General features: G+C 28.4%; 1 protein-coding gene across 10 annotated transcripts in view; it reads left to right on the top strand.

Annotated features, from left to right (window-relative positions):
• LOC101240561 (focadhesin) overlaps positions 1 to 26,731 on the top strand; it is a 105,932-nt gene that overhangs the window by 39,745 nt on the left and 39,456 nt on the right. For 8 of the 10 annotated variants that reach the window (XM_065793525.1, XM_065793522.1, XM_065793526.1 and 5 more), the window contains 4 exons: positions 6,548 to 6,604; positions 6,682 to 6,822; positions 20,788 to 20,953; positions 21,581 to 21,665. In XM_065793525.1, the coding sequence (XP_065649597.1) occupies positions 6,548 to 6,604; positions 6,682 to 6,822; positions 20,788 to 20,953; positions 21,581 to 21,665 (449 nt within the window). Of the gene's footprint in view, positions 1 to 6,547; positions 6,605 to 6,681; positions 6,823 to 20,787; positions 20,954 to 21,580; positions 21,666 to 26,731 lie in introns of those variants that run through there. The other 2 variants (XM_065793530.1, XM_065793531.1) reach the window with 2 other exon arrangements.

Raw genomic sequence — 26,731 nt, 5'->3', positions numbered from 1 at the left:
ATGGGGAAACAAAATTTTAAATTTACGACTGCAAAAATAATAACAGTCAAAACATAATTTAATCTATTCTTTGTTTAAACATTAGGTAATTCAAGTATTATAAATAAAAAAACAAAGAAACCGAGAGGATATTTTTTACAAAAAAACTTATGCGTCATCAAACTGTCAAAAAATGTTTTAACAAGCGTTCAAAAATCAGCCATAATGGGAAATAGGAAAGGTTCGAAAGTTAAATGTATAGATTTTTAGTACTCCATATTACAATTCTTTTAATGCAAAAAAAAAACAAACTTAGGGGTTAATATTGCATTGTTGAAATAACTTTATGTCAAAATGATGCTAAATCTGATTTTTTTTTATAATTGTAGACTTGAAAATTTTTTTTTTCCAGTAAACATTTTTAATTTTATGTTTATTGAATATTTATGTTTATTAATTATTGTTAGGCTCATTTCTTAGTTTACAGTTATTTAGTATGATTTATTGAACATTTACTTCTGAATTATTCAGAACAGAGAATGAGCATTTTATGCTAAATATATTTCAAAAATATGTCAGAGCTAGAGGTTGTTGTTGAAAATGTTTGCACAGTTGATGTCAAGTGTGTACCATATCCTTGCGTTAATGAAAAAAGGTTATTCAAGATACAAGATCTTACTTAGGATGTCAAAGCACACTTTGTAAAAATTAAAGTAAGAAATGATCTTAGCAGTTGTAAAGAAAAACTCCGCTAGCATCATATAGTAGTGTAAAACGATCATTGTTTAATTCCCTCAAAAGTCACAAAGTCACTTCTACAAAACCAAGGGTACATATCAATTTCTGATAATGACTATATATGTCCTTACCATAGATTTAACCTCGGTAAAAATTTGTTCACAACAGTATTTCAATAAAAAAAAGAAAATTGAATTACTAAACCTTTAAAATAAATATTTCAAATTTTGATTTTTGTTAACATTCAAAGTATTGGCTGGTTACCTCCAAGTAGATGCTGTCAACCAATGCATGAATTAAGTGTTGGTAAAAAATCATCTGCTGTAAGAAGCATTTTGATAAATATGTCAACAAATGTTTCAAAACATTACAACAAAAATGTTCCAGTAGGTTCCGTATTTTGTCACAATCACTTAAAGTCAGAGCACATTCTAATTTAAACTAAAACAAGTACTGCCACTAACGAAGAGTTAGTTGAATACTTTGAAGTTGAAGATTTGATTTTGAGCCTAAAAAAATTTTACTCTCTGGAGAAAAGGTTGAAGGTGCTACATCTACTGGTAACAACTTATCAGAAGCACTCCACATAAGTCTTTTTCACTTTCAGATAAAGAATAAAAAGATATCTGACCTCAGCAATGGGACCAAAAAGAATTTATGAAGAAAATTTGAATGAGTTAAGGTACAGCTTGCAAAGAGGTTCACTGAAGCTGTTGCCCCAGATCAGAGTGAAGACTTTATCTCAATTGCTTTAAATCTTTGGAAACTTCAGACAATGATGCAGTACCTGATGATCTAAAAAATTGGTTGAAATTCATGAAGAAAGTGGCTCTATGGGTAAACATATTGTTCTGTGTTTGATTGAACATGAAAAATTTACTAAGAAGTTACTTATGAAAGTTTTTTGATGCTTCAAATTCAAGATAGACCAGGTACGAAAAATGAAGTATGCTAACATAGGTATAACTATTCCTGTCGAAAAAGAAATTACGCAAAATAGACTAGACCAGAAAAAAGCAAAACATTTCCTTGATTTCATATTTAACAGCAGCCTTCTTAAAGATGTTGTATATGGAGTCACAAAAATTAAATTTGACTCAAATGATGCATATAAAATATCTTGTAAAGTTTTGACAATGAAAATGAGTCATACAATTGTATTTTATAATAAAGTTTGCTGAAGTAAGAATTACTCTCCTTTATCAGGTAGCAATTTGTGGCAATCTCCCACTGCCCAATATTTGCTATGAGTGACTTAACTGACAAACAATTGCAACAGATTTCAATAGCACCTAATGATAAGATTTGTCATGAGTGTGAAAATTTAAGCAAATCCTTAGTTGAACTAAAAAGATTAACATCAAATAATTCAGCTGACGAGGATACTATTTATGATACTGAAATTGCTGAAAAAGATATCATTGGTTATAAAAAACATTTAATGCACGCTTGTCAACATAAAAAAGCCAAAGTTTTTGTTTTTGAAAGTCTTGATGAAGGATCTGGATTTTGGTTGAAAGACTATTGTCAAAAAGTTCTACCATCTAAATTCAAGAATGTCAAAAGGCATATTTGGAAAAAAGGGGATGTCACTGCATGTAGACATTTTCTTCACTAAGAAAAACTACATTTTACAGAAAAAGGTGTATTTTACAATTCTTTATAGGTGTGAGCAAGGTTTATTGGAAACACTATTAATTGACCAATTAGCTCGTCCGAAGTTTAAGCATGACCATTCCGGTGTTAATAAACTCTTTGGAAAATCTGACAATGCTTCATTGTACCATGGCAACTTTATAATAGAAGCTCTTTTTATGTTGTGCAAAAATAACCAAATACAGCATAAGCGCTACGATTATAACGAACCTTGTTGTTGCAAGGATCAGTGTGACAGAGAAGCTGCCAGAGCAAAGTCATTGATTCGTAGCTTTGTTGATGCTGGTAGCTATTTGATGTGTGGAGAGGACATTTATACTGCTTTACATTACAGCCACGGGATGAAAAATTCTGCTGTTGGTGTTGCCACTATAAAGGGCAAAAGGAAGTTGAGTGGAACGAAATAGCTAAAATAAGTCAGTATCATTCGTATGAGTTTCTTTCATAGCTATATGACAATGTGGCGATACTATGCAGTTGGCGATGGAGTTAAACAAGAATATTCTAATGTCAATTTTGATCTGCAGATGTTTTTAACACACCCATAAAGTGACACTGACAAGAAAATATGAGTTTTTAAAGACAACATAAAGCAAAAATTTTGCGAAGATGGATCACTAAATTTGTTTCACTTTTGCTCTGAGCCAATTTGATCATTCTATACAGAAGAGCTAGAATTATATATAAGAGACAGCATATCAAAGTAATAAATTTTCTAACTGCTCTCGACATATATCTTAATATTATTTTATAATTACAAATATTTGTACAAATGTTTGTATAAATATTTATATTTTTCTTCCTATTAGCAAATAAAGAATTTGAAAAGTTTTTGTCATATCGATTGTGTTACTAAAATTTAAGTTAAGTTTACTTTTGTCAAATGATAATCCAATTTTTCAAACTATTTTTCAAATTATCTTCAGAAAAATATGCTTCTTTTTTTTCTTTTTTTTTAAACATCTTCGCTTCCAACAAAGCTGCAAGCAACCACTAATCAAAGTTGGTTGTTTCTGGAAGAGAAAAGATGAAGATTGTAGAACAAGATAACGATTGATAGACGACTTAAAAGATTGAAAATTATATGAATCAGGAAAGCAAGATGAAGGAAGCGAATTCCAAAGAACTGATGTTCAGGGAAAAAAACTAGACAAATAAAAGTTTTTGGAGCACACAGGAACAATCACAGAAAAAGGATGAGACTTTATTGAATGGCGAGTAACACAAGAATGAATTTTAGATGGCACAAGAGACGCTAGCTCTTTAGAGCAGTGCGGATTATAGTATTTGTAGAAAAGAGAAAGATAAGCAACATTACGACAATGTGATAATAGTTGGAGGTTTGCTGCAAGAGCAGGTCCAACAATGTTTACAATGCATTTTTGCACCTTGTCTAAAAGAAAAAAGCCATCATTAGTAAATCCGCCCCAGATATGACAACAGTATTCCATACAAGGCCGGATTTGAGATTTATAGAGAATAGAATTCGAAGTAAGAAAGTGTTGAGCTCGATAAAGAGATGCAACCTTAGCAGATGCTAATTTTGCAACTGATTTGGTATATGGTTTCCAAGAAAGACTGGAAGTAAGAGTTAATCCTAGAAGATGAAGAGTGGATGACTCATCGAGTTCATTACCAGCCACTGTGAGCCCCATGCTATAGCAGAAGTGAGATCCTTTTCAAGCTCAAATGCCCCCTCCAAGCAATCAGAGAGTGTTGGCTTCATATCACGACAAGAATAAATGGTAGTATCATCAGCAAACAATGCCATGATAGATGCGAGAATGCCTGGAAGATCGTTAATGTAAATTAAAAAGAGTATAGGGCCAAGGATAGAACCTTGAGGAACCCCTAAAGTTACAGAATAAGAAGAAGAGTGCTGTCCATCGAGAACTTTTATACTACAATTGGAAGGGAATGATTCAATAATCTTAAAAATGTTACCAGATACACCATAAGAAGAAAGCTTATGGAGAAGACCACTTAGGGGGTAAAATTGCTTTGTTTCAACAAAGCAATTTTACCCCCTAAGTTTTTTTTTTTTTTGCATTAAACAAATTGTAATATGGAGTAATATAAAATCTGTACCTTCAATCTTGGGACCTTTCCCATTTCCCATAATGGCTGATATTTGAACACTAGTTGAAACATTTTTTGACAGTTTGATGACTCATAAATTTTTTTTGTAAAAAATATCCTCTCAATTTTTTTTGATCATTCAAATTACAATGAGATACTCTTTCCAAAAAGGATAAAAAAAAGATACATTGCCGGTACCTTTTAGGTTCCAAGACAAATGTGTTTAAAGTAGGCCCCAAATTTAAAAATGTGTGATTTCAGCCTATTATTTTCAGACAAAGGATATTGTCCTCAGATTTTTTTTTAAAGTTCTACCTACACTTGCATTTTATGAAGAGAAACTTAGAATGCAGTTGTCTCATTGTCTTAAACTTAGTTTAAAAATTACAAAACTCCGATAATAACTTTTCAAGTATAAAAAGGCCAAAAGTTTGACAGACCATAACTCAAGAACTATAAACATTTTGAAAAAAAAAAATTTGTATGCTTCTTTTTTACCCTATCAGCATTACTGTATATAAAGTTAAGCGCGATTAAAGAATATCACTTTTGAGCCAACAGTACTTTTGCTTGGTTTTATCAGAAAATGGCTCTTTAATAATAATTATTAATAATAACAATAACAGTAATAAAATATAGTTTTATAATGAGAATATTTATCATAATTTCAAGATCAATGCACAAATATTTTTCATTGAATAACAACTATCGAATTTTGTGATTAAATCAGTGTTTATGGTTTTTAAAAAACTAAAAATTTATAGACTAGAAGCATTTCCAGATATTACAATTTGCAATCACTTAATTCACCCCTTACACAAACATACACACATATTTTTGTGTACTTAGCTAAGCAATATGGTGTCATGCTAAAATGGAGACCTGTGAGAGCCTTAGTACATAATAGGGTGTCCCAAAAAACAACATTTTTGAAATATATATATGCTTCCACCCCCTCAATGTGTTCTATAAGATAAAAAAAATTGGTTTTATAAAATTTTTGAATAAAAAATATTTTTAATGGACCCCTCAAGACTCTTGAACATATAACTAGTTCCTTATATTTTAAAAAAAGTTCTTCAAAAGTGTTATGTTGGATCTCAAATGAAGCGAAATTATGTGAAATTTAAAAAAATGATAACTATATTATATAAAAATAAATATGTTAGATTTAATAGAATAAAAAATAAAGTATCTTGGATTAAAAAAAAAAAGTGCATTTTTGGCAATAAGTTTTTATAATATAATTATCATTTTTGAAATTTTCAAATGATTTCGCTTCATTTGAGAGCCAACATGACATACTTTTGAAGAACTTTTTTTTGATAGTATTAGGAGCTTGTTTTATGTTCAAAGATCTTGAGTGACCCTACAAATATTTTTTACTCAAATATTTTTTAAAGCCATTGTTTTTTTTTTCATTTAGAACACATTAAGGGGGTGGCAGCATATATTTTTCAAGAATGTTGTTTTTTAAGACACCCTAATACATTTATAAATTGGTTATTTAGGAAGATGGTACTTACTTAACTCAAACCCTTACTTGATAAAGTGTCACACATGGTAGTGCTACTTTGTCAAGTAAGGGTTTAAGTTAAGACAACAATCATTGTTTTGATTATTCTTTGTTTTTTACTTATTTTTCTGAAATAACTGTATTTATATCAGCAATGCTTTGCTGTATTTATATAAGCAAAAAAGTTGTCATCAATAATATGTGCAAATAATATAAATTATTTTCACAGTTAGTTTGGTTTGATAATGGCTCTTGCTATATAAGCTGAAAAATCACTTTTGATAATAAATAGTATAAAACCTAGGATGTTTTATTAATTTATATATATATATATATATATATATATATATATATATATATATATATATATATATATATATATACATATATATATAATTATTTATTGAACATGTTGATCATAGTTCTTTCTATTGTGTTTCATACTTATTTTTATACTTTATTTTTACCATAGTTATTTTCTGGAATGACATTTCTCATTTCTACCACTACACTACTAATGCATAAAGTTTTACTTGAGTTTGATTATGATGATATAAATATTGATTTCTTTAAATTTAGTCCAATCAAAAATATATGTTGGCTTATCTTGAACATTGCTTATCTTAAAGAATCTTGGTAAAAAAAATTTTTTTTAATGCTGTGTATGCTTAACTAATTTGTATAAAACTTTTTTTGTTTTTTTTTTTGTTTAGGTTTTTACAAAGTGACTCTTTGCACCCACTGTCACAGGTTTTGCTCAACAACACTGAGTTTTCAAAAGAATTATTTATTTCAGTTCAATCACATTTAATATCTACACTGCATAAAGATTTTTCATCGACTTCAAATAAACAGTATAATTAATTTTTTAATGCTAATGTGTTGTGGTTTTTTATTCTTAAATATAAGCTACAGTTATGTTCTCTAAAATAAATATGACTGGTCTATCAACTGAATAAGGTTTTAATTTGAGTTTGCTACCATGGTCTCCTTTGCTGCCTTTTTCACTCATCAAAAGCAATCTTAGCTTTATTGTATTTTTAAAAATAACTTGTGAGAGGTGTGTTCAACTTTTTAAGATGCTATAAATAAAACCACATTGTAATTCTTTAATTATCTTTTCATTTTATCAAAATCCCATCATTTTAAAAACATTGCACCTTATAAAGTTTTATACATATTATAATATATTATATATATTATAATATGTATAAAACTTTATTATTATAATATATATATTTATTATTATATTGTATATATATATATATATACAAATTTATTATTATTATATATATATATATATATATATATATATATATATATATATATATATATATATATATGTATATATATATATATATATATATATATATATATATATATATATATATATATATTATAATAATAAATTTTTTACATAAATATATTATAATAATAAATTTGTTATGCATATTTATTTTTTATGCAATACAATGTGATGCAGTGCACTGAACCACTGTGCTATTGTGTCAATAAATGTCTTGCTGAAAAAAAGGGTATATCAGGGCGTTAGCCAGAAATAACTTTTGGGAGTTTTAAGCCCATTAGGAATTCCGCGTTATACGCGGCACCATTGGGCTAGCTAACACCCTGTATATAATAGTGTATTATTAGTCATTATATCAAAACGAAATAAGGTTATATAAAGTAACAGTATCAAATAATACCTGCACACTATAAAAAATGATATTTTGGGGAGTGTGATACCTACACTGATGCTACTGTTCAGAGATATATTCTTGCAATAGCTCTCATTGACTGCGCTCTACACCTTATTTTGAATTATAGCAATACTACCTCACTACAAATACTCCAAATCTTTATTTTTGTGCAGATTCAACATTTTCAGAGATATTTTAAGGTTAGTATAGGGTGCACATAGGAAATATATATATATATATATATATATATATATATATATATATATATATATATATATATATATATATATATATATATATATATATATATATGTGTGTGTATATATATATATATTTACATATATATATATATATATATATATATGTATATATATATATATGTATATATATATATATATATATATATACATACACAGGGGTGCACCCTCATTGTCATTCAGTGTCATGGGGTGATTCGTTTTCTCAAAGGGCTACTGAAATTAAAAAAAAATGCATGTCAGTAGCAAGGCAGGATGACCATACAGATTTTTACTTACAAAAGAATATTTATTAATATAATTAATATATACTGTATTTTGAACTATGAAGATTTTATTTTTATTCATGAAGATTTTTTATTTATAGTGATTCTTTAAAAGAAACCTTTAAGAAGCATTTAAAGTAGTAAACACTTTAATAATGAATACAATACAGTGCGCAATATAATTTTATTAAACATAATAAAAAGAAGAGATTTAATATTTCAAAGTGCGACTGTACTGTTTTTTTAAATGTTGTTCTTGCATTTTGAAGCATATTTCTTCACAATATAAAGTGAGTTTTAAAATTAAATTTTCTTTTAATTCCAAATGCTAATGTATAATTTTTAAACATTTTTATCACATTTTGAATCACGTGAATGGGCAATTGAATCATTAATAACACTGATCTCTTTTTTCATTAGTAAAATAACGTTTTATTTTAATTTTGTCAAAATAAATTAATGTAATAAAAAACATTCTTAGGATGCATGGGAAAAAACATTATTAAAATGCATTTAATAATGCACTTGGTAATTTAAAAAAAAAAAAGAAGTCTTAAAGATCGTCCATAAATTGTGCAAGCTAAACTTATTTTAAAAAATAGTAGGAGATCTTCAGCTCTTTTACGTGGCAATTTTCATTATACTTTATGAGCTATTTTGATTTTTTATTAAAATTAATGCTCTGCGAGGAAAAACTTTGGATCTTTTTTTGCTTTGTTTATTAGTGAAATTTAGCGTTGCATAATTAATGGAGGATCAATTAGTATAATGAATTACAATAAAAACATGTTTTAAACATTCAACTTATTTAAATTTGATTGTAAACTGAGAGAGAATAATAGAATATTTTTCTTTTTATAAAATGTTTCTTTGCGATTATGACTTTCATTTTTTTTCTCTGCCTTTTTTAAACCTATGATAAGCTTGACAAAAAGAAACGACACGAAACAGATATTGGCTACAACACAAATGACAATCTTTTAAAGTAGTATTTAAAGTTATTTCTTCACCAATATCTCTTTGTAACTAAAGCTACTTAACAATATTTTTTAACAACTTTTAAAATTTCACTTTTTTTTATTTGTTAATTTACTTTTAATTAAACCATTTCTTATTAGTTGTATTTTTGTATTCAGACGTTTAAATTTTTTTTCTTAAATATTTTCACCCAAAAAAATGATTATACCGAAACTACTAATTATCATATGAATGACTCAAGTAAGAATTATAAACTATTTAAGTCGCCCACAGGGCAACCGGGAAAAACTGGAAGGTACACCTCTTATATATATTTATATATATATTAGGGTTTGGAAAAATTCGCATGTGTAGATATTAGCTGATAATTTGTGCATATAATTATGTGCATAATTTTTTTTTAATTTCAAATCATTAAAAACTGTTAAATTGTTTTGACTAAAGACAAAAAATTGTTTTGATAGAAAGACAAAAAAGCAAATTTTAATTTTTAACTTTCATGAAATTTTGAATTAATGTGCTTTTGAAATAAAAAAATCATCATTTTTAATAGTGGAATTAAAAGTAAACAACTTTTAATTCCACTATTAAATCTCTTTAATTAACACACTCTTCTAGTTAATAACTTTAAATTATTAATTTAAAAATTATTAATTTTAAAAGTGCTTTAATGGAAAATTTTGCAATAAATAGATATTTGCAAAATCTTGATACAGTGAAGAGAACTGGAACTTGCATTGCCTGCCAAAAGACAGTTCAATGGGCAAAAGATCGCATCGCAACACATAAATGAACATCATGTCCAAATGCTAGTGAAGCTGAGAAACGTTTGTTTGCAAAACGAAAAGCCAAATCATCAATCAACTTCAACAGCGACACCATAATCTCATCTGAAACATGCAAAGTAGTCAATAAATCTCATAAAGTAATCGATAAAGATGTGATAAATCTTGAAGAATCAAAAAAAGAAATCAATATGAAATTAGCATATTTCTTTTTTTGAACTGGAATATCTCTTCATCTCGTTGAATCTAGTTTGGACAAAAACTGACTTTTTGAAAAACCGGTTTTCGAATTCCAAACTTCCAAATAAACTGGTTTTCGAAATTTTTTTTTTTTATAAAAATTGAATAACAAGAAATACTTAATTTGTATATTGTATTTATTTCACTTATCATAATTTTTCCTCAGGAAATCGGATTCAAAAAAGTATAATATGTCCACTGAAAGGTGGCTAAGCCTTGTTCTAATTTTGGACACAAAATAGCCTTCAATTGAAAATATGCATTCACTAGGTACTGAGCTCAGTTTGATAGTTTAAAGTGCATCAATTAACAAATCTTAACAAAGTTTTTTGTTCTTTTATGCATTGCCTCAAATAATGAAAACTCAGCTTTCAGTGTCCTTGGGTTAGTGAGGTTTTCTGCAGGCTCTTCAAGAAACTTATTGATTGAATTTTCCATGACTTCTTTCAGCTTTACTCTGATGACTAGTTTTTTCTATTTCTTATTGATCTGAATTGGTGTTCATAATAGAATTTTGAAATATTGTAAGCAATAACCTTTCAGACAATTTAGTTATGTCAATTTTAGAAGCTAAAGGAAGTATGCTAGATTTTTTTGCTGGGTTGGAAATGTTTTTTTTATTTTTTTTAGTTAATTCACCTCCCCAAGACTGAGAAGGTCACTGCAAATGAGGAGGTTACTTGTTATAACCCTCTCTCAACTCTATAAAATACCAATTGATGGCAGTAAGTTTTTGAAGATTTTTGTTTGATTTTGGATTGAAGTTTGCCTTGCTTCAAAATAATCTCATTTAAATCTGTTTTCAGTTTTTCCAGTTACTGTTGCATATGATCATGTGAATGTGACCTTAAGTTTGTCTCCATGGCTTCTTGAACCTGTTCCTTTGTCTGAAAATCCAAATCCTTGCGATAAAATTTAAATGAAGTGAAAGCATGTCTGTCCAACAAGTTAAAGTTGGGACTATATGGAGGTTAAATGACACAGGTGACTTTTTTCTCAGCAAGAAAGTCTCTGACTGCAGCAGACACATGTGGCCTGGTATTATCGTGCTGAAGAAGCATTGTGTTCCATGTTAGTTTTTTCAAGCCTTTGTTGACAAAATTAAAATGCATATTTGATAGGAAAAGCATGTCCACTTCTGAATTGACTGATTGTCCATTTGGAAGTACCTCAACATAGGCTTTGCCATCAAATGAGATACGCAAATCGCCATACTTTTTGCATCAAATGTGATCTTCTGATACGTTTCGGAGCTTCTTCGTCCTTTGAAGTCCAACTGCAATTACTGCGTTTGCACCCGATCGATCTGTGGTAAATTCACTTCTCATCCACAACAATTAGGCGTTGTTGAACATTCAATTCATCTCGTAGGATGGTCAGAAATTTATGCGCAAGTTCAACCCGATTTTGTTGATTTGCTGGGGTGAGGCCATATGGGATCCATTGTGAACAAATTGATCTTTTTATCAATTTTTCGGTGATTATTGAATAAACTGAACCAAAAGAAATTTTACGACATCATAAATTTGCTCTATTGTTAAAAATTTGTCTTCATCAAGCAGTTGTTGAATGATCTCAATGTTATCTATAGTTGTTCAGGTACTGGGTCTAGCTGACCTTGATTCATCTGAAAACTGACTATAATCACTTATGTTTGATGTAGAATACTTTTGGTAGTACTTGTATACTGTTTGAATGGAAGTTGCATCCTCACCCCAGGCAGTAGTTATGAATTTGTGAGCATCAGATGGAGACTTTTGATTACGACAAAAAGTCTCAATTAACAATCTAATACCAACTTTGTCAATTTGCATTATAGCTTTAATTATTCAAATAATCTAAAATTAAAAATATTTATTTTATTAAGCATATATGTACATAAGTTAATGTTAAAAATATCTATAAAAAATGTTATTGGCAAGAATATTAAAGCACGAATATTATAAACTTTTTGATAATACTAATAGTTTCAAGTTTGACTTTGTCATAAAATACATGAATGAGATTCATTACTCTAGAGTTTTTCTTTGGTAATGAATAACATCTTTGTTGAAGAGACTCGTATGAATGAACTTTTCATAATGCTATTTATTAGGGATGCACTGGAATTCCGGCCAGAATTTCTGTCTTTTAGATCAATTCGCTTCTGGCTGCAATTAAAAATTTATTTAAAAAAAAAAAATAAATAATAAAAATTTTATTTGTAGAACTGCTATTATTGCAAATAAAATTTTAAAATTTTATTTTCAGAAATAGTAGTACTGCAAATACTTTTGCCAAAATTACATTTGTATTTTTTACCTAGGTTTACCTATATAGTTCTTCATTGCTCTGTAGGATAATGATTTTTTGATTTATTTACACAGCCTGTGTCACATGTCATAAAAAAAAAAAAGCAAAAAGAAATTTTTAGTTCCAGCCAAAAGGGAATTGATCTAAAAGACACAAATTCCGTCCGGAATTTGGGTACATCCCTACTATTTATAGAAAGCCCAACCATTGCCGCAAGTTTTGATATGATTTCTTTTAAACTACTCCTTTTTACTTTCATAAAATTTAAAATATTACTTTTTTCTTTTGAAAAAGATGAAGGACCAGTATCTTCTTCGCTAACCGTTTCTGAATTATTTTTATTTGCTATTTTATAAACTGATTTTAAGTGATTACGTAGATTGGTTGTTGATGAACCTTTGATGAACATTTTCATACATTATTTGCAGATTGTTATTTCTATCCCAGACTTTTTAAAACTATTCCAAACTTCTAACTTATTCATTGTTTTTTATTATCTGAAAATGAAGTTAAATTATTGAATAAATATTTTTGAAAATGGTTTATGATAGAACCATATACCTTGTCTTACCCTTTTTAATTGTAACTCAAAATTATACTACCATGTTGATATGAGCTTATTACCATAGCATAAACAAAATGCTTAATAATACAAATACAACTATAATAATACAATAAAACTAATCAAGGGAAACTAGTTACTTATAAAGTATAGTATAAAGAATACTTTAATATTATAGTTTAAAAATTCCAAAAATCTAGTTTGTAAAATAAAAAAACTTGGTATAAAAAATATATGTAATTAAAAACTACAATATTACATATAAATAGATATAAATATCATAATAGTATTATATATATTGTTAATACATAAACGTATTAAATTATTACATATATAAATACATAAACAAAATATAACCTTATATATAAATACATTTTGACAAAACTTTCTCTAAAACTTTGTGATGACATTCGTGTGTTTTTAGACAAGCAACTGTTTCTATTGGGTTATCATTATGTAACATTTTGCAAAAATAAAATGGAAATCCTCATCTACCTCAGGAAAAAAGTTAAAGCTGCGTGTAAATACACAAAGGAAACATCTTACTTAACTAACTTAACAAAATGTTATTGTATAACAACAATATATTATTAAAATGTTAAAAAATAGAAAACCGATTTTTGTAATTTAAAAATTGGTTTTTAAATGTGTCAAATTTATTTGACAAACCAGTTTTTTTTAACCGGTTTTGAAAAACCGCTGAACCCTAGTTAAATCTAAAGCTTTTAAGTATTTGATCAAAGCACTAAATCCATTGTATGCATCATTAATACCATACGCCAAAACGCTGTTAGGTTCGCTTCTTGATAAAAAGTACGCAGAATGCTCCGCTAAATTGAAAGAAATTCTCGAATCATTTAAAAATTTAATGCTTGTCAGTGATGGTTATACAAAAATTGGTGGTGATCTTATAGTAAACTTTTGTATCAACGCACCAAATACAAAACCTTTTTTTTATACTTCAATCAACACATCAGGCATAATTCAAAATGCTGCAGTTGTTGCTGGTACTATTATTAAAGTAATCGAGACTCTCTGCCATCAAAAGTTCGGAAGCATAATCATTGACAATATTCCAGTAATGAAAGGTACTTGGAAATTAGTTAAAGAAAAATGTCCACACATCTTGATGTATGGCTGTACATCACACGGTACGAATCTTCTTGTTAAGGACCTTTTCCGTACTGCTGAAAGTTCAAAGACCATCAAAGAAACTGAGAAGATCATCAAGTTTGTGATAAATGATCACATTGTTAAAGCAAAGTTTGACAAAAAGAGAATCTCTGCTAATATTCCTTGCTCACTCACAATGCCTGATTCGACTCGAATGTCAGTCAATTTAATTCAATGAATGACCTTTATATGGCAAAGTATGTTTTGATTCAACTTGCTGATAAGGAAAATGCATATTTGAAAGAAATTGCTCCAAAAACAAATTCGGCTGCTGCTTTAGCGCTAATTAAATCAAATGCTTTCTCTGATGTTTGGCCAAACTTATGAAAGATATCGAATATCCTTCTAACATTGTTAGAAGACTTGAAAATGATGATCCTCCATTATCTTTGGTGTAGTATTATTTTGGTGAAATGTACAAGAAATTCGCAAATGAGGAAATTATTCAGGAAATGGTTATGAAGCGCTTTATATTTCTTATCACCTCAAATATGGGAATTGCCTATATGCTGACACCAAAGTATGCTGCAAAAGGATTTTGGTGAGGACTGACATAATGAGTTCTATTTCAGAATTAGCCTCCATAACAAATCCAACAATTGCTGAGACAGTTGAAAGTGAAATGATTGAATTTGTTGGAGAAATGTCAACACTGACAAAAAAAAAGAAAAGAGAGAATTTTTAAGATAAAAGAATTATTGGAACATTGGTTGTCAGAAATGTCCAGCAGTCTTTGAAGTTGCAAAATCTATTGTTAAAATGATTTGTTCGTCAGCAACAGCAGAGAGAACTTGGTCAATTTTTCAATATATTCATTTATGATTGAGAAATCGCTTGACGAATGAGTGCATAATAAAATTAGTTTTCATATATACCAATAGTGTTTTGTTGGATGCAAATCACAAAAATGATTAGATTTTAGATTTTAGAGGAAGGAGCAGTTCTCAGCAAATTTGAGTGTGACAAAATTATGAATGACCAAATGTAATACAAAAATAAATTATATTTTTAAGTTTTGTGATTTTAGAAATTCGTTTAAATATTGTGAAAATAATTTGAAGTATTTACTAATAAAATTAATCACAAAAAATCAAATGAAAAATTATTTCTTTTAATTTAAAGTCACCTGCGTTTGATTTAAAAAACATTTTTTTCTTTATTTGACAATATTTAATTAATTTCACATACTATTCATCTGTTAAGTTTGTATGCGTATACATATATACATACATACATACATACATACATACATACATTCATTCATTCATTCATTCATACATACATACATACATACATACATACATACATACATACATACATACATACATACATACATACATACATACATACATACATGCATACATACATACATACATACATACATCTACACTAGGGTGTCACAAAAAACAACATTTTTGAAAAATATATGCTGCCACCACCTTAATGTGTTCTATATGATAAAAAAACACTGGCTTTAAAAAGTTTTTGAATAAAAAATATTTTCAGGAGTCTTTCAAGACTATATATATATATATATAAATATTAGGGATATGAATTTTTTAAAATAGAGTTTCCAATATAAAAAACAGATGAATTTTGATTTGAAAGTAACTTAAAAGTTATTGGTTTTATTTAGTTTTTGAAAAAGTTCACCCACCATTACCCTTTATTACACACTGGCTCCCATATATCTGTGAATTTATATCAACCTTGGTCTCAAAAGAACTAGAATTTCATAGAGATTACATAAATAAAAGTTTCAAAAAAAAATGAATTAAATTTTATATACAAAAATAATAATTTTTAACTAAAAATTGTAAGGTTAATTTTTTATAACATTTCGTTTGCAATATATATTTTTTAATTTTTCAGTAGAAAAGATTATGAATTTTGAAATAACTATAAAATTCTGGTTGTTTTGAGACCCAGGTTGATATATTTTTGAAGAAAAAAAATTCACTGATATATGGGAGCCAGTGTGTAGTCAAGGGTCATGATGGGTGACCTTTTTCAAAAATTAAATATAACCAATGACTTTTCAGTTACTTTCAAACCAAAGTTCATCTGTTTTTTATATTGGAAACTAGAGATACCAAAAGTTTACCAAAAAGTCAACACCCTAATATATATATATATATATATATATATATATATATATATATATATATATATATATATATAATATATATATATATATATATCAACCCTCAGAATTAGGGTCCTAGAAGTGTTTGAAGTCAGCAAAAAATTCCCAACCTTGTTTCTATGTTTTATGGTATCCCCTTTGTGTCAAATTTTTTTTGCCGAGCTAATGCTGACCTCTAACAGTTTGAGATTATTTTTCCAAATTCTGAGGGTTGATATATATATATATATATACACACACACACACACACACACACACATACACACACACATAAATGTACATATTTAATCCGCACTAATATGTAGTAATTTGTGGTAATTTACAATTTCTAGTCAGGCTGAAATTATTACTCTTATATAATGAGTAAATTATGAGTTATAAAGATTGGAACTAGAATAAAATAGTTTGATCGTAAAATGTAAGTAGTCAGTATAGTTTATGATATATCAAAGAGTGTTAAAAACATCTCATATGTTCTGAGCAGACTCAGAACATAACAAATATGACTATCTAGATACTAGACTACTAAATATAAAGAGAATGAACTAATTAACCTAGTTTTTAGATTCCTGAAATTTTAGAAAAAAATCAATAAATTGAGGTGAACACACTGAAGAACATGTAAAAGAACGCAAGTTGACCAGTTTCGTACCCCTTCTTCATCTATAAGGCTGGCGCAGATGTATTTTTAATACATTGTTTCCAGTTTAGGGTGTTGAATGCTAGATCTTCTTGACTCAATGCATGGGTTTTGCTTGTATCTCTGTTTTTATGACTAGGCAACTCATTCTATTATCTCCTAATGGGTACATCTCTAAAACTCAGTTTTAGTCAAACTCAGGGTACAGCTCTAAAACTCAGTTTTATGGTTCTAAGGCCAGCTGGTAGTCAGGCTTCCTGAACTCTGTGGTAGCTCTCAAAGAGGCTGATTCCATCAACAGCTGAAAAATATCAAAGTATTAACAGTGTCATGTTGCGCATGGACGGTGTCCCTGTTTGTACTTTTGGTGTGCATTGCTGTCTTGTACTTTTGGTGTGCTCAGCTGTCTCATCTTGTAATCTTAGTGTTAATGGTTATCTTCCTTTAATCCATAAAGACTCCAATAGTCACATTCTTGGCCTGGGCATTTACATTCGTAAGAATTCACCCATTTGTCGTGAAACTAGGTTTGAATCCACAGGCTATTCTTTCATATGCTTTGGTTTAGCACCAGTTCACTCTATCGCCTTTCTCTTTGTTCTATATCACTCTCCTTCATCTCAAGACGGCACTCTTTTTGATGTTATTTCTGATCATATAGACTAAGCGGTTCTCTCTTCATCCATCAGCCTATATTGTTGTTGTTGGTGACTTTAATGCTGACCACTCTGAATGGCTTGGCTCTAATGTCAGTGACTCTGCAGGCTTTAAAGCCTACAACTTTTGCCTTTTACAATCCCTAACTCAAATAGTCAACTTTCCAACTCGCTTTCCTGACAACCCGAATCATTTACCTTCTCTACTCGACTTATGTCTTGTTTCTGATCCTAGTCAGTGCTCAGTTTCTCCACATTCACCCTTAGGTGCTTCTGATCACAGTTTGATCTCTCTAAAACTAATATCTCATTCTTCTTCATCACCTGAATCCCCCTATTATTGTACCTCTTACAACTACAGTAAAGCTGACTGGGACTCTTTCAGTGATTTTCTTCATCATGGCCCTTGGGTAGAAATCTTTTGTCTTCCTGTTAACAAATGCGCATCTTACATAACTTTGTGGATTCAGGCTAGCATGGAATCTTTTGTTCCCTCTCGACGATTTCAGGTCAAGCCTCACTCTCCTCCATAGTTTTCCTCACACTGTACTGCTGCGATTGCCAATCGAAACCATTACTTCCTCATTTATCAGCAAAACAATTCTCCAGAAAACAGACGTCTGTTTATTACTGCTAGAAGCCATTGTAAAAAGGTTTTGTCTAACGCCAAAGCCTACTATTCTCAGGTCATGAAATCTCGTATCTCATCTCAAAAATTAGGCTCTTGTGACTTCTGGAGAATCTTTAATAGTATCAATAATAAGGGCAAATCATTAATTCCACCTGTCTTGTATGATTCAGACTTTGTCACCTCACCTAAAGACAAAGCTAAATTGTTTGCTAAAAACTTTTCATCAATATCATCTCTTGATTCCCCTAGTTGCGTTCTACCTGATTTTGCCAACAAACAGGTTGATCCATTGCTTGACATTCGTATCACTTCAGCTTCTGTATCTAAAGTGATTTCCTGCCTAGACTCTTCTACAGCTTGTGGCCCAGACAACATACCTGTTATTGTCTTGCAGAAGTGTTCTCCAGGGCTGTCTATACTCTCAAAACTATTCAACAAGTGCTTATCAGAGTCTTGTTTTCCAGCCTGCTGGAAAGCAGCATCCGTTATCCCTATCTTCAAAAATTCTGGAGAGCGATCTGATTCGTCTAACTACGGTCCCATTAGTCTTCTTCCTATCATAAGCAAGGTTTTTGAATCTTTAATTAACAAACACCTAATTTCTCATCTTGAATCTAATTACTTACTTTCTGACCATCAATATGGATTTCGATCGTCTCATTCACAGCTGATTTGCTAACAATAACTGATAGGTTTTATCTTGCATTAGATAAAGGTGGAGAGGTTAAGGCCATTGCTCTTGACATTTTAAAAGCTTTTGATAAAGTTTGGCATGCTGGTCTTCTCCATAAGCTTTCTTCTTATGGTGCATCTGGCAACATCTTTAAGATTATTGAATCTTTCCTTTCCAATCGTAGCATAAAAGTTGTCCTCAATGGATAGCACTCTTCTTTTTGATTTGTAACTTCAGGGGTTCCTCAAGAATCTATCCTTGGCCCTATACTCTTTTTAATTTACAACAACGATCTTCCAGATATATTCTCATATCTAAGGTGGCATTGTTTGCTGATGACACTACCATTTATTCTTGTCGTGATAAGAAACCAACACTCTCTAATTGCTTGGAGGGGGCATTTGAGCTTTTAAAGGATCTCACTTCTGCTACAGCATGGGGCTCACAGTGGCTGGTGAACTTCAATAGAGATTAAACTCAATTTTTTTCAGCCAATTGTTATCGCAATAATTTAGATCTTCCTATATTTATGAACGGTGATGTACTCTATGAGTCATCTACTCTTCATCTTCTAGGATTAATTCTTACTTCCAATCTTTCTTGGAAACCATATATCAAATCTGTTGCAAAATTAGCATCTGCTAAGGTTGCATCTCTTTATCGAGCTTGTCACTTTCTTACTTCGGATTCTATTTTCTATCTCTATAAATCTCAAATCCGGCCTTGTATGGAATACTGTTGCCATATCTAGGGCAGATCTTCTAATGATGCCCTTTCTCTTTTAGACAAGGTGCAAAAACGCATTGTAAACATAGTTGGACCTGCTCTTGCGCCAACCTCCAACTATTATCACATCGTTATAATGTTGCTTATCTTTCTCTTTTCTACAAATACTATAATGGGCACTTTAATTAGTGGCTGCTTGCAGCCACTAATTAAAGTGCCCATTATAGTATTTGTAGAAACTTTAACTAGTGGCTGCTTGCAGCCTTGTTGGAAGCAAAGATGTTTAAAAAAAAAAAAAAAAAAAGTGAAGAATGTGTAGTGCAAGTAATAATAAACTTAGTGATGTCAGGGAATAAAAATGCAATTTTTATCAGGGAACACAAAATGTTTTTTCAAAATCAACTTCGTAGAGTAGATTCTAATTGGTATGATCCGAAAATATATTTAAATATATCTATGTTGTATAACATATTATGTTATATAATATCTATATTAAACAAAACATAATAAGTAATACAAAATAGTTATTTTGTATTACTTATTATTGGATGACTAGTTTTATGTTGAGTCATTTTCACATTTAACTTTTTGTTGATCAATCATAAGCGTATTTTATTAAGGTGCATATTATCCGGTTGAAATTTTTTTTTTTATATTGTATTATACTTCTTTGTTTTAACATTATATTATTTTATGCATAAGGTTGTTTTCACTATTTAGTAATTAATTTTTCAATTAAAGAAAATTAGACAATTTTTCAATTGTCTAATTTTCTGCAAAACTGAAGAATATTGAAACTGCAAAACCTTTTTTCTTCATTTTTATTTTATATATATAAATATTTTTTTTTTTTTTTTTTTCATAAAAAAAGACTTTATAAGATTAATCATTCTAATGTCAAAACAATCTATTTTGACATTAGGAGAGTGTAAAAGTTGTAAAAGTTCTCAAATAAATTTTTTTTATTTGTGTTGACCACCAATACCTGGCATTATTGTTCATTTGTTTTTTTTGTTTTCTTTTTTAGTGAATTAAATAATCACTAGTTTAAATAATTATTATAAGTCAATCAAACATGTTCTAATCATTTTTAGGTTGTTAAAAGTGGTTGCATCTATTGAGCCTTTTCTAAAGTTTGTTTTATATGAAACTTGTTATGGTGTTGAGTTGATTGAGATCTTCTCTCTACTTTTATCATTTCAAAATTCAAATGAAAATTTCTTCCTATTTCAGAAAGTATTGGAGCTCTGTAAAAATAAGGTATTTTAAAATTGTTCTAAATTATATATATATATATATATATATATATATATATATATATATATATATATATATATATATATATATATATATATATATATATATATATATATATATATATATATATATACATATATATATGTATATATGTATATATATATATACCACTTACAAATGCTCAACTTGTTTTGCTTTAAATGCTGTTCACTCAAAGCTATCAACCGATGAGAAATTAATTAAAGAAATTAATTTTACTTAATTTAAGTTCTATATTATTTTTAACCAATAATACTTTTTTTATTCTAAAATATTATTTCCTATTAGAAATATTATTTTAAAAATAATAATTAATCTTTAGTTTTTTAATTTTTATTTTAAATCTTACTTAAAACCTTACTTGAATAATAATTATATTTTCATGCAAATTTTCCTATTGTTATTTGGGGCATGTTTTTATTTCTTTCCAAATTCAATGCAGAACAAACAATATTTATGAAGAAAAAATATTTTTATTCAATTAATAATATATTATAATATAATTAGGTACTTATAGTATTATTATAAATTTATAATTTCGTGTGTATATTATAAATATAAATGTATTTTTCTCACTACTATTTCTTTTAGAAAATGGTAGATAATTCATCAAAAGACTTCTTATCAGTAAGCGTTCTTCTTGCTGCTTGGTATATAAATCATTTAGATTTAAAAGGTTTAATTAATGTTTTAAAACTTTGTTCTGCATTTATTAATTTACAGCTCTTAATAACTTAAGTTATTCGTATAAAATAACTAAATATGATAACTTATTCAAAAGTTCGTGTAAAGTTATTCTAGAACTAGCTAATAATTTTTAATAATTTTATTTTCCAATTATATAAAGAAATAATGTGATAATAATTTAATTGTGTCAAATATATTTCTTACCATAAAAGGTAAATTGTGTTCTCAAGTTTTTTCCAACAGTTGTGCTATTTGAAATACAAATTTTTGAGTAGTATTTCTGGCACTAAATATTTTTAAATAGATTCCCAAGTGTTGAGACAAGTTGTGCTTATTTGATGAATAAATAGAAAATAAGTTTAGTTCACTAAGTTTACGAAAACAAATTGTTAATCAAGATATTTACAAAAAATATTTTAGCTTTTTTGTTTGTCTGCCATCTTATTTTTGTTTGTCTGTCATCTTATTTCCTTTGCTTAAATTTAGGCTTACGTTTAGTTTTTTTTTTTTAAATTATAAAAAAAAAGTTTTTTTTTTTAATTATAAAAATATTCAATTATATTAATGAATGCGTGTGTTCTCTGTATTTCTGATACTGTAAGTTTTTTAAATGATTAAATTTTTGTTTTGGATTTTCCCTTACTTAAGTTGACTTGTGTAGTGGTTATAATAAAATAATCAGATTTAGTGGTTATATTAAAATAACCAATCAAAGCTGAATTTCAGTTTAAATCTAGTTTAAGTTTATGATGCTATTGAAAAACTTTTACAAAAGAAAACAAATGTACAAGGTAATAAAAGTTTTGTTTAGCATTTCTTAAAAGACTACTTTTATTTTAAAAAATGCTTCTTTTTTTTTTAAATCTAATTCATTTTCAATAAGACTGAAAGCAACTACTACTAAGTTAGGAGTTACTAGAAAATTAGGAATAAAGTAAAGTGAGAATAAGTTTTGGTTGATGGAACTAGAGATAATAGCTCCTTTGAGCAGCGACCATGATAGTATTTAAAGAAAGGAGAAAGAGATGGTTGCTTCTCTATTACAATAGGAGAGAGGCTTGAGCTTGGCAAATAGAACAGGTCCAGCTACAATGTGTTTTTGGATCTTATCTAGTCCAACCCAAATATGACAAATATGAAAACAGTATTCCATACAGGAATACTGTTTTCATATTTGAATATGAAATATTTGAATATCAATTACAGGGGCAAATAAGAGATTTGTAGAGGTAGAGAATAGAATCAGCAATAAGATTATGGCATGCACAATAAAGAAACCTTTGCAGATGCTAACTTTGCAATCGATTGTATGATTTCTATGAGAATATGAGATATATGATTTCTATGAGAATATGAGAGGTCAGTAGTAAATGATAATGCAATAAGACAAAAAGAACATGACTCATTGAGAGGTTTGTTATTTATTAATATTGAAATGTCAACAGTATTGTGATAGTTGTTTAAAGTAAAAAACTTCAAACAACTATCACAGTATTGTTGGAGCTTTATTGGACTTAAAGTTCACAAGCCACTGCAAGCCTCAGGCTGTTACAGAAGAAAGGTTAGGTTCAAGATCAGCAAGTCCTATATGATTGAAAAGAGAAGACTTTTTGTCAAGACTAGAGTACAAAGGTAAGTTGTTAGCAAATAAAGCCACTTTATGTAAGATTGTCAGCAAGATCATTAAAGTAGATAAGAAACAATACAGGACCAAGAATAGAGCCTTGAGATATCCTAAAAGTTACTGGAAATGAAGAAGAGTGTTAGCCTTTGAGGATGACTTTAATATTTCAGTTAGAAAGAAATGATTTGATAATCTTAAAGATTTTCCCAGATACATTACATGAAGCAAGCTTTTGTTGAAGACCAGCATGCCAAAATTTATTGAAAGCTTTAGATATGTCAAGAGCAATAGCCATTGCCTAACCACCACTGTCTAATGACAATCTTTTAGTCATAACAGTAATAAGTAATTTTTTAATCTTTTAGTCGTAGCCGTTAGCAAGTCAGCTCTAGATAAAAATAAAGCCATATTGATTGTCAGAGAGTAAATTCAAGACTTACATGGTATTTTATTTTTACTGCCAATCAGCAAGTCAAGTGTAACATTTTTTACCAAAAAATCCCAAAAATAAATTTTTATTTTTGGTTTTTAGATTTTATAAGATCTTATGTGTCATTTTTCTAGAGTTGCAAGTACAAGGACCATGAACCTGTTATTATAAAGTATACTTTCTTAAAGATATTTTTGTTACTTTCTGTTGAATTTGTCAATTTTTGATATATCTGTTTAGTTTAGGGACACCATCCTGCAACTACATCTTCTAAATGCGTTTGGATGTAAAATGTGTAGAGCTTTTTCCATATAAAGTTATTTCTTGACCTAAAGGACTTTTTAAAAATACCTACCATCTTGTTGGCTTCTGCGACAACTGTCAAAACTTGCTGTTTATGTTTAGGTTTTTGGTAATTTGGATACCAAGATCCTGTTCAGATTATGTTAAGGTTAATAGTGCTATAGTTTGTGTTTCTAGGTGAAGCATGGTGTATTATTTTTTTGGATTTCTGAATCTGCAATATTGTACATTTATCTATGTGAAGGTGCATATGCCACTTTTTTCCATTCTACAATATAGTTGATATCAGTTTGTAATGTGTTGTAGTCTTTTTCCTTGTGTCCAGATATAAATAGTTTACAAATAAGGCAAATAGTTTATCAAAATCATCATCAAATAGTTTAGTATCATCAGTATAGAGTTTTTATCTTGATTTTAGATACATTGAAAAATCATTTATAAATATTGCAATGTTGCAAATGTTAAATATACCTTAGTGTTAAATATACCCTAATATTGATTAAATCTTAGTTTTAAATATACCTTAGTATTGAATTATACCTTAGTGTTGAATTATACTATAGTTAGTTAATTAACTGCAATGCAACCTTATTGTGTGTTGAATAGAGCACCTTAGCAGCACTGTGGCAGTTTTTATGGAACATGTTTGACGAAGGTGTTTAGGCTTTCAGCCTTTACAATCTCATCTGGTAGGTGATTTCAGCTGTCAACAACTTAAATTATGAAGAAGTTACTTCTATTTTTATTGGATCAAACTACCACCCTGTCCAGCTGACTTTTATTGCCATGGCAAGGCAAACATTGGATAAGAGTGTGGTTCCAGTTAACAGTTTCTTTACCAGATTCAATTTTAAAAAGGTGTAATAAGTCTTCACGATTACATCTTACTTTAAGTGTGGTCAGGTCTAAAATACAAAGTCTTTTTTTATATGCAAATGCTTTATACTATGAGCTATCTTAGTGGTGCATTTTTAGACACCATCTAAGAAATTCATATCTTTAATTGTGTGTAGATTCAACAAGCAGAGAACTTGTGATGTAGGCGCACCTAAGATATGTATAATTTTTTCCATAATATTACTTTGTGCAAAATAAACGTCCTTTTAAGCATGCCAAGCAATTAGAGTGTGCTATCGCACACTCTAACTGACCACACTTATAGATTTTTTTCTTTACAATTTGACCACACTTGTTTTGATGTTTTAACAATTTAAATGCAATAAAAAATTGTTATGTTATGAATAACTTTTTATCGTTGATCTTTTTTAAAGTTTTTATTTTACGCAAAAACTTTAAATAAAATAAAAAGTTATTTATAATGATCATTTAAAAAATGGCATTTTGTGTAAATTAAATGTTATATTTAATTTTTTTTTAAATAGGCATGTATTTTTATGATAAATTTAAATGTTTGAAACAATTTTTCCGTGTCTTTCTGAAAATCTTTTAAAAGATTATTTTTTTAAGTTACTTTAAATTATAAATAAGTTAAATTAAATCTACCCATTGCAATGGAATGATTTAATTGCTTTGTTGTTGTGTTTTTTTGTTTCTAAGAATGTTTTATTAGTTGTTTTTTTTAAACTTGGCTTCTTAAACAGCGTAAAATGATTAAAAATTAATATTTTAAAAAGACTACATTATTTTTTTAATCTTTTTTTTGCAACTTTTTGAAAAAAAATTTTATACAATTTAAAAATATTATATATTTTTCTTTTCAATAATTTAATTTCACTTTTCAATAATTTAAATAAAGTTTGTTCATTTATTAAACAATGATTAGAAGTAATTTGTAAAAGTTTAACTTAATTAAGGATAGGTTTCAAATAAAAAACGTTAACAAAAAGTAATTTTCACTTCGAGTTTGTGTTTTTTGAGTTTTTTAAAGCTTATGTATTTTCTTTTTTGTAAGGAATAGTTTTCTTTTTTCATTAGTTTTTAATTTTTTTCCTAGTTTAAGTCAAGCTTAGCGGTTTTTTCTTTAGCGCATTTCTGAAATGTTTAAATCATCAAAAATCTAAACAGTCGTGGTCAAGCTGTCTACAAAAAAAAAATCATTTTGTCTGCAAAAGTCTACAAAAAACTGTCTACAAACAAAATTATTTGCGTGGTCAGCATTAGCGTTCAATCGCACACCATTTTTGCCCAAGCCTGATGCTGTTCTTCAGTTTAAGATTATTTCTTTAAAAAAAAATACTTATAGAGAAATATAGTTTATGGAAATCTCCATTTACAAAAGAATCATAAAGCACTGTTTAGGCAATAGGCTCTTTATTAAAATTTGGTATATCTTCTTCTTAATGTGAAAATGTGCATTCGTCTTTTTTGAAGCAAAAATATTTTTTTTGTATTTTGTACAAAATCACTTTGCTCCCAGTAATGTTAGTACCAGTAATATTACTACCAGTATTGTTAGTGCAAGTATTGTTAGTACAAGTAATGTTAGTAAAAGTGATGTTGTCCATTTAGTTAAAGATAAAAACACTTTATATACTATTAGGCTTTTATCATTTTTCAATTTTAAATTTTATAATCACTACTTTTAATTTACATAACCACTAAATTTTATTTACATTACCACTCATTTTAATTACATAACCACTCATTTTAATTTACATAACCACTAATTATAGCTTAACACTGATGCAAATTAAAAAAGTTTGAATAACTTTAAAATTAAAACTTATAAAAAAATAAA

This window comes from Hydra vulgaris, chromosome 03 (genome assembly GCF_038396675.1).
Source record: "Hydra vulgaris chromosome 03, alternate assembly HydraT2T_AEP".
NCBI lineage: Eukaryota > Metazoa > Cnidaria > Hydrozoa > Anthoathecata > Hydridae > Hydra > Hydra vulgaris.
This window is presented reverse-complemented; position numbering and strand designations above follow the sequence as displayed.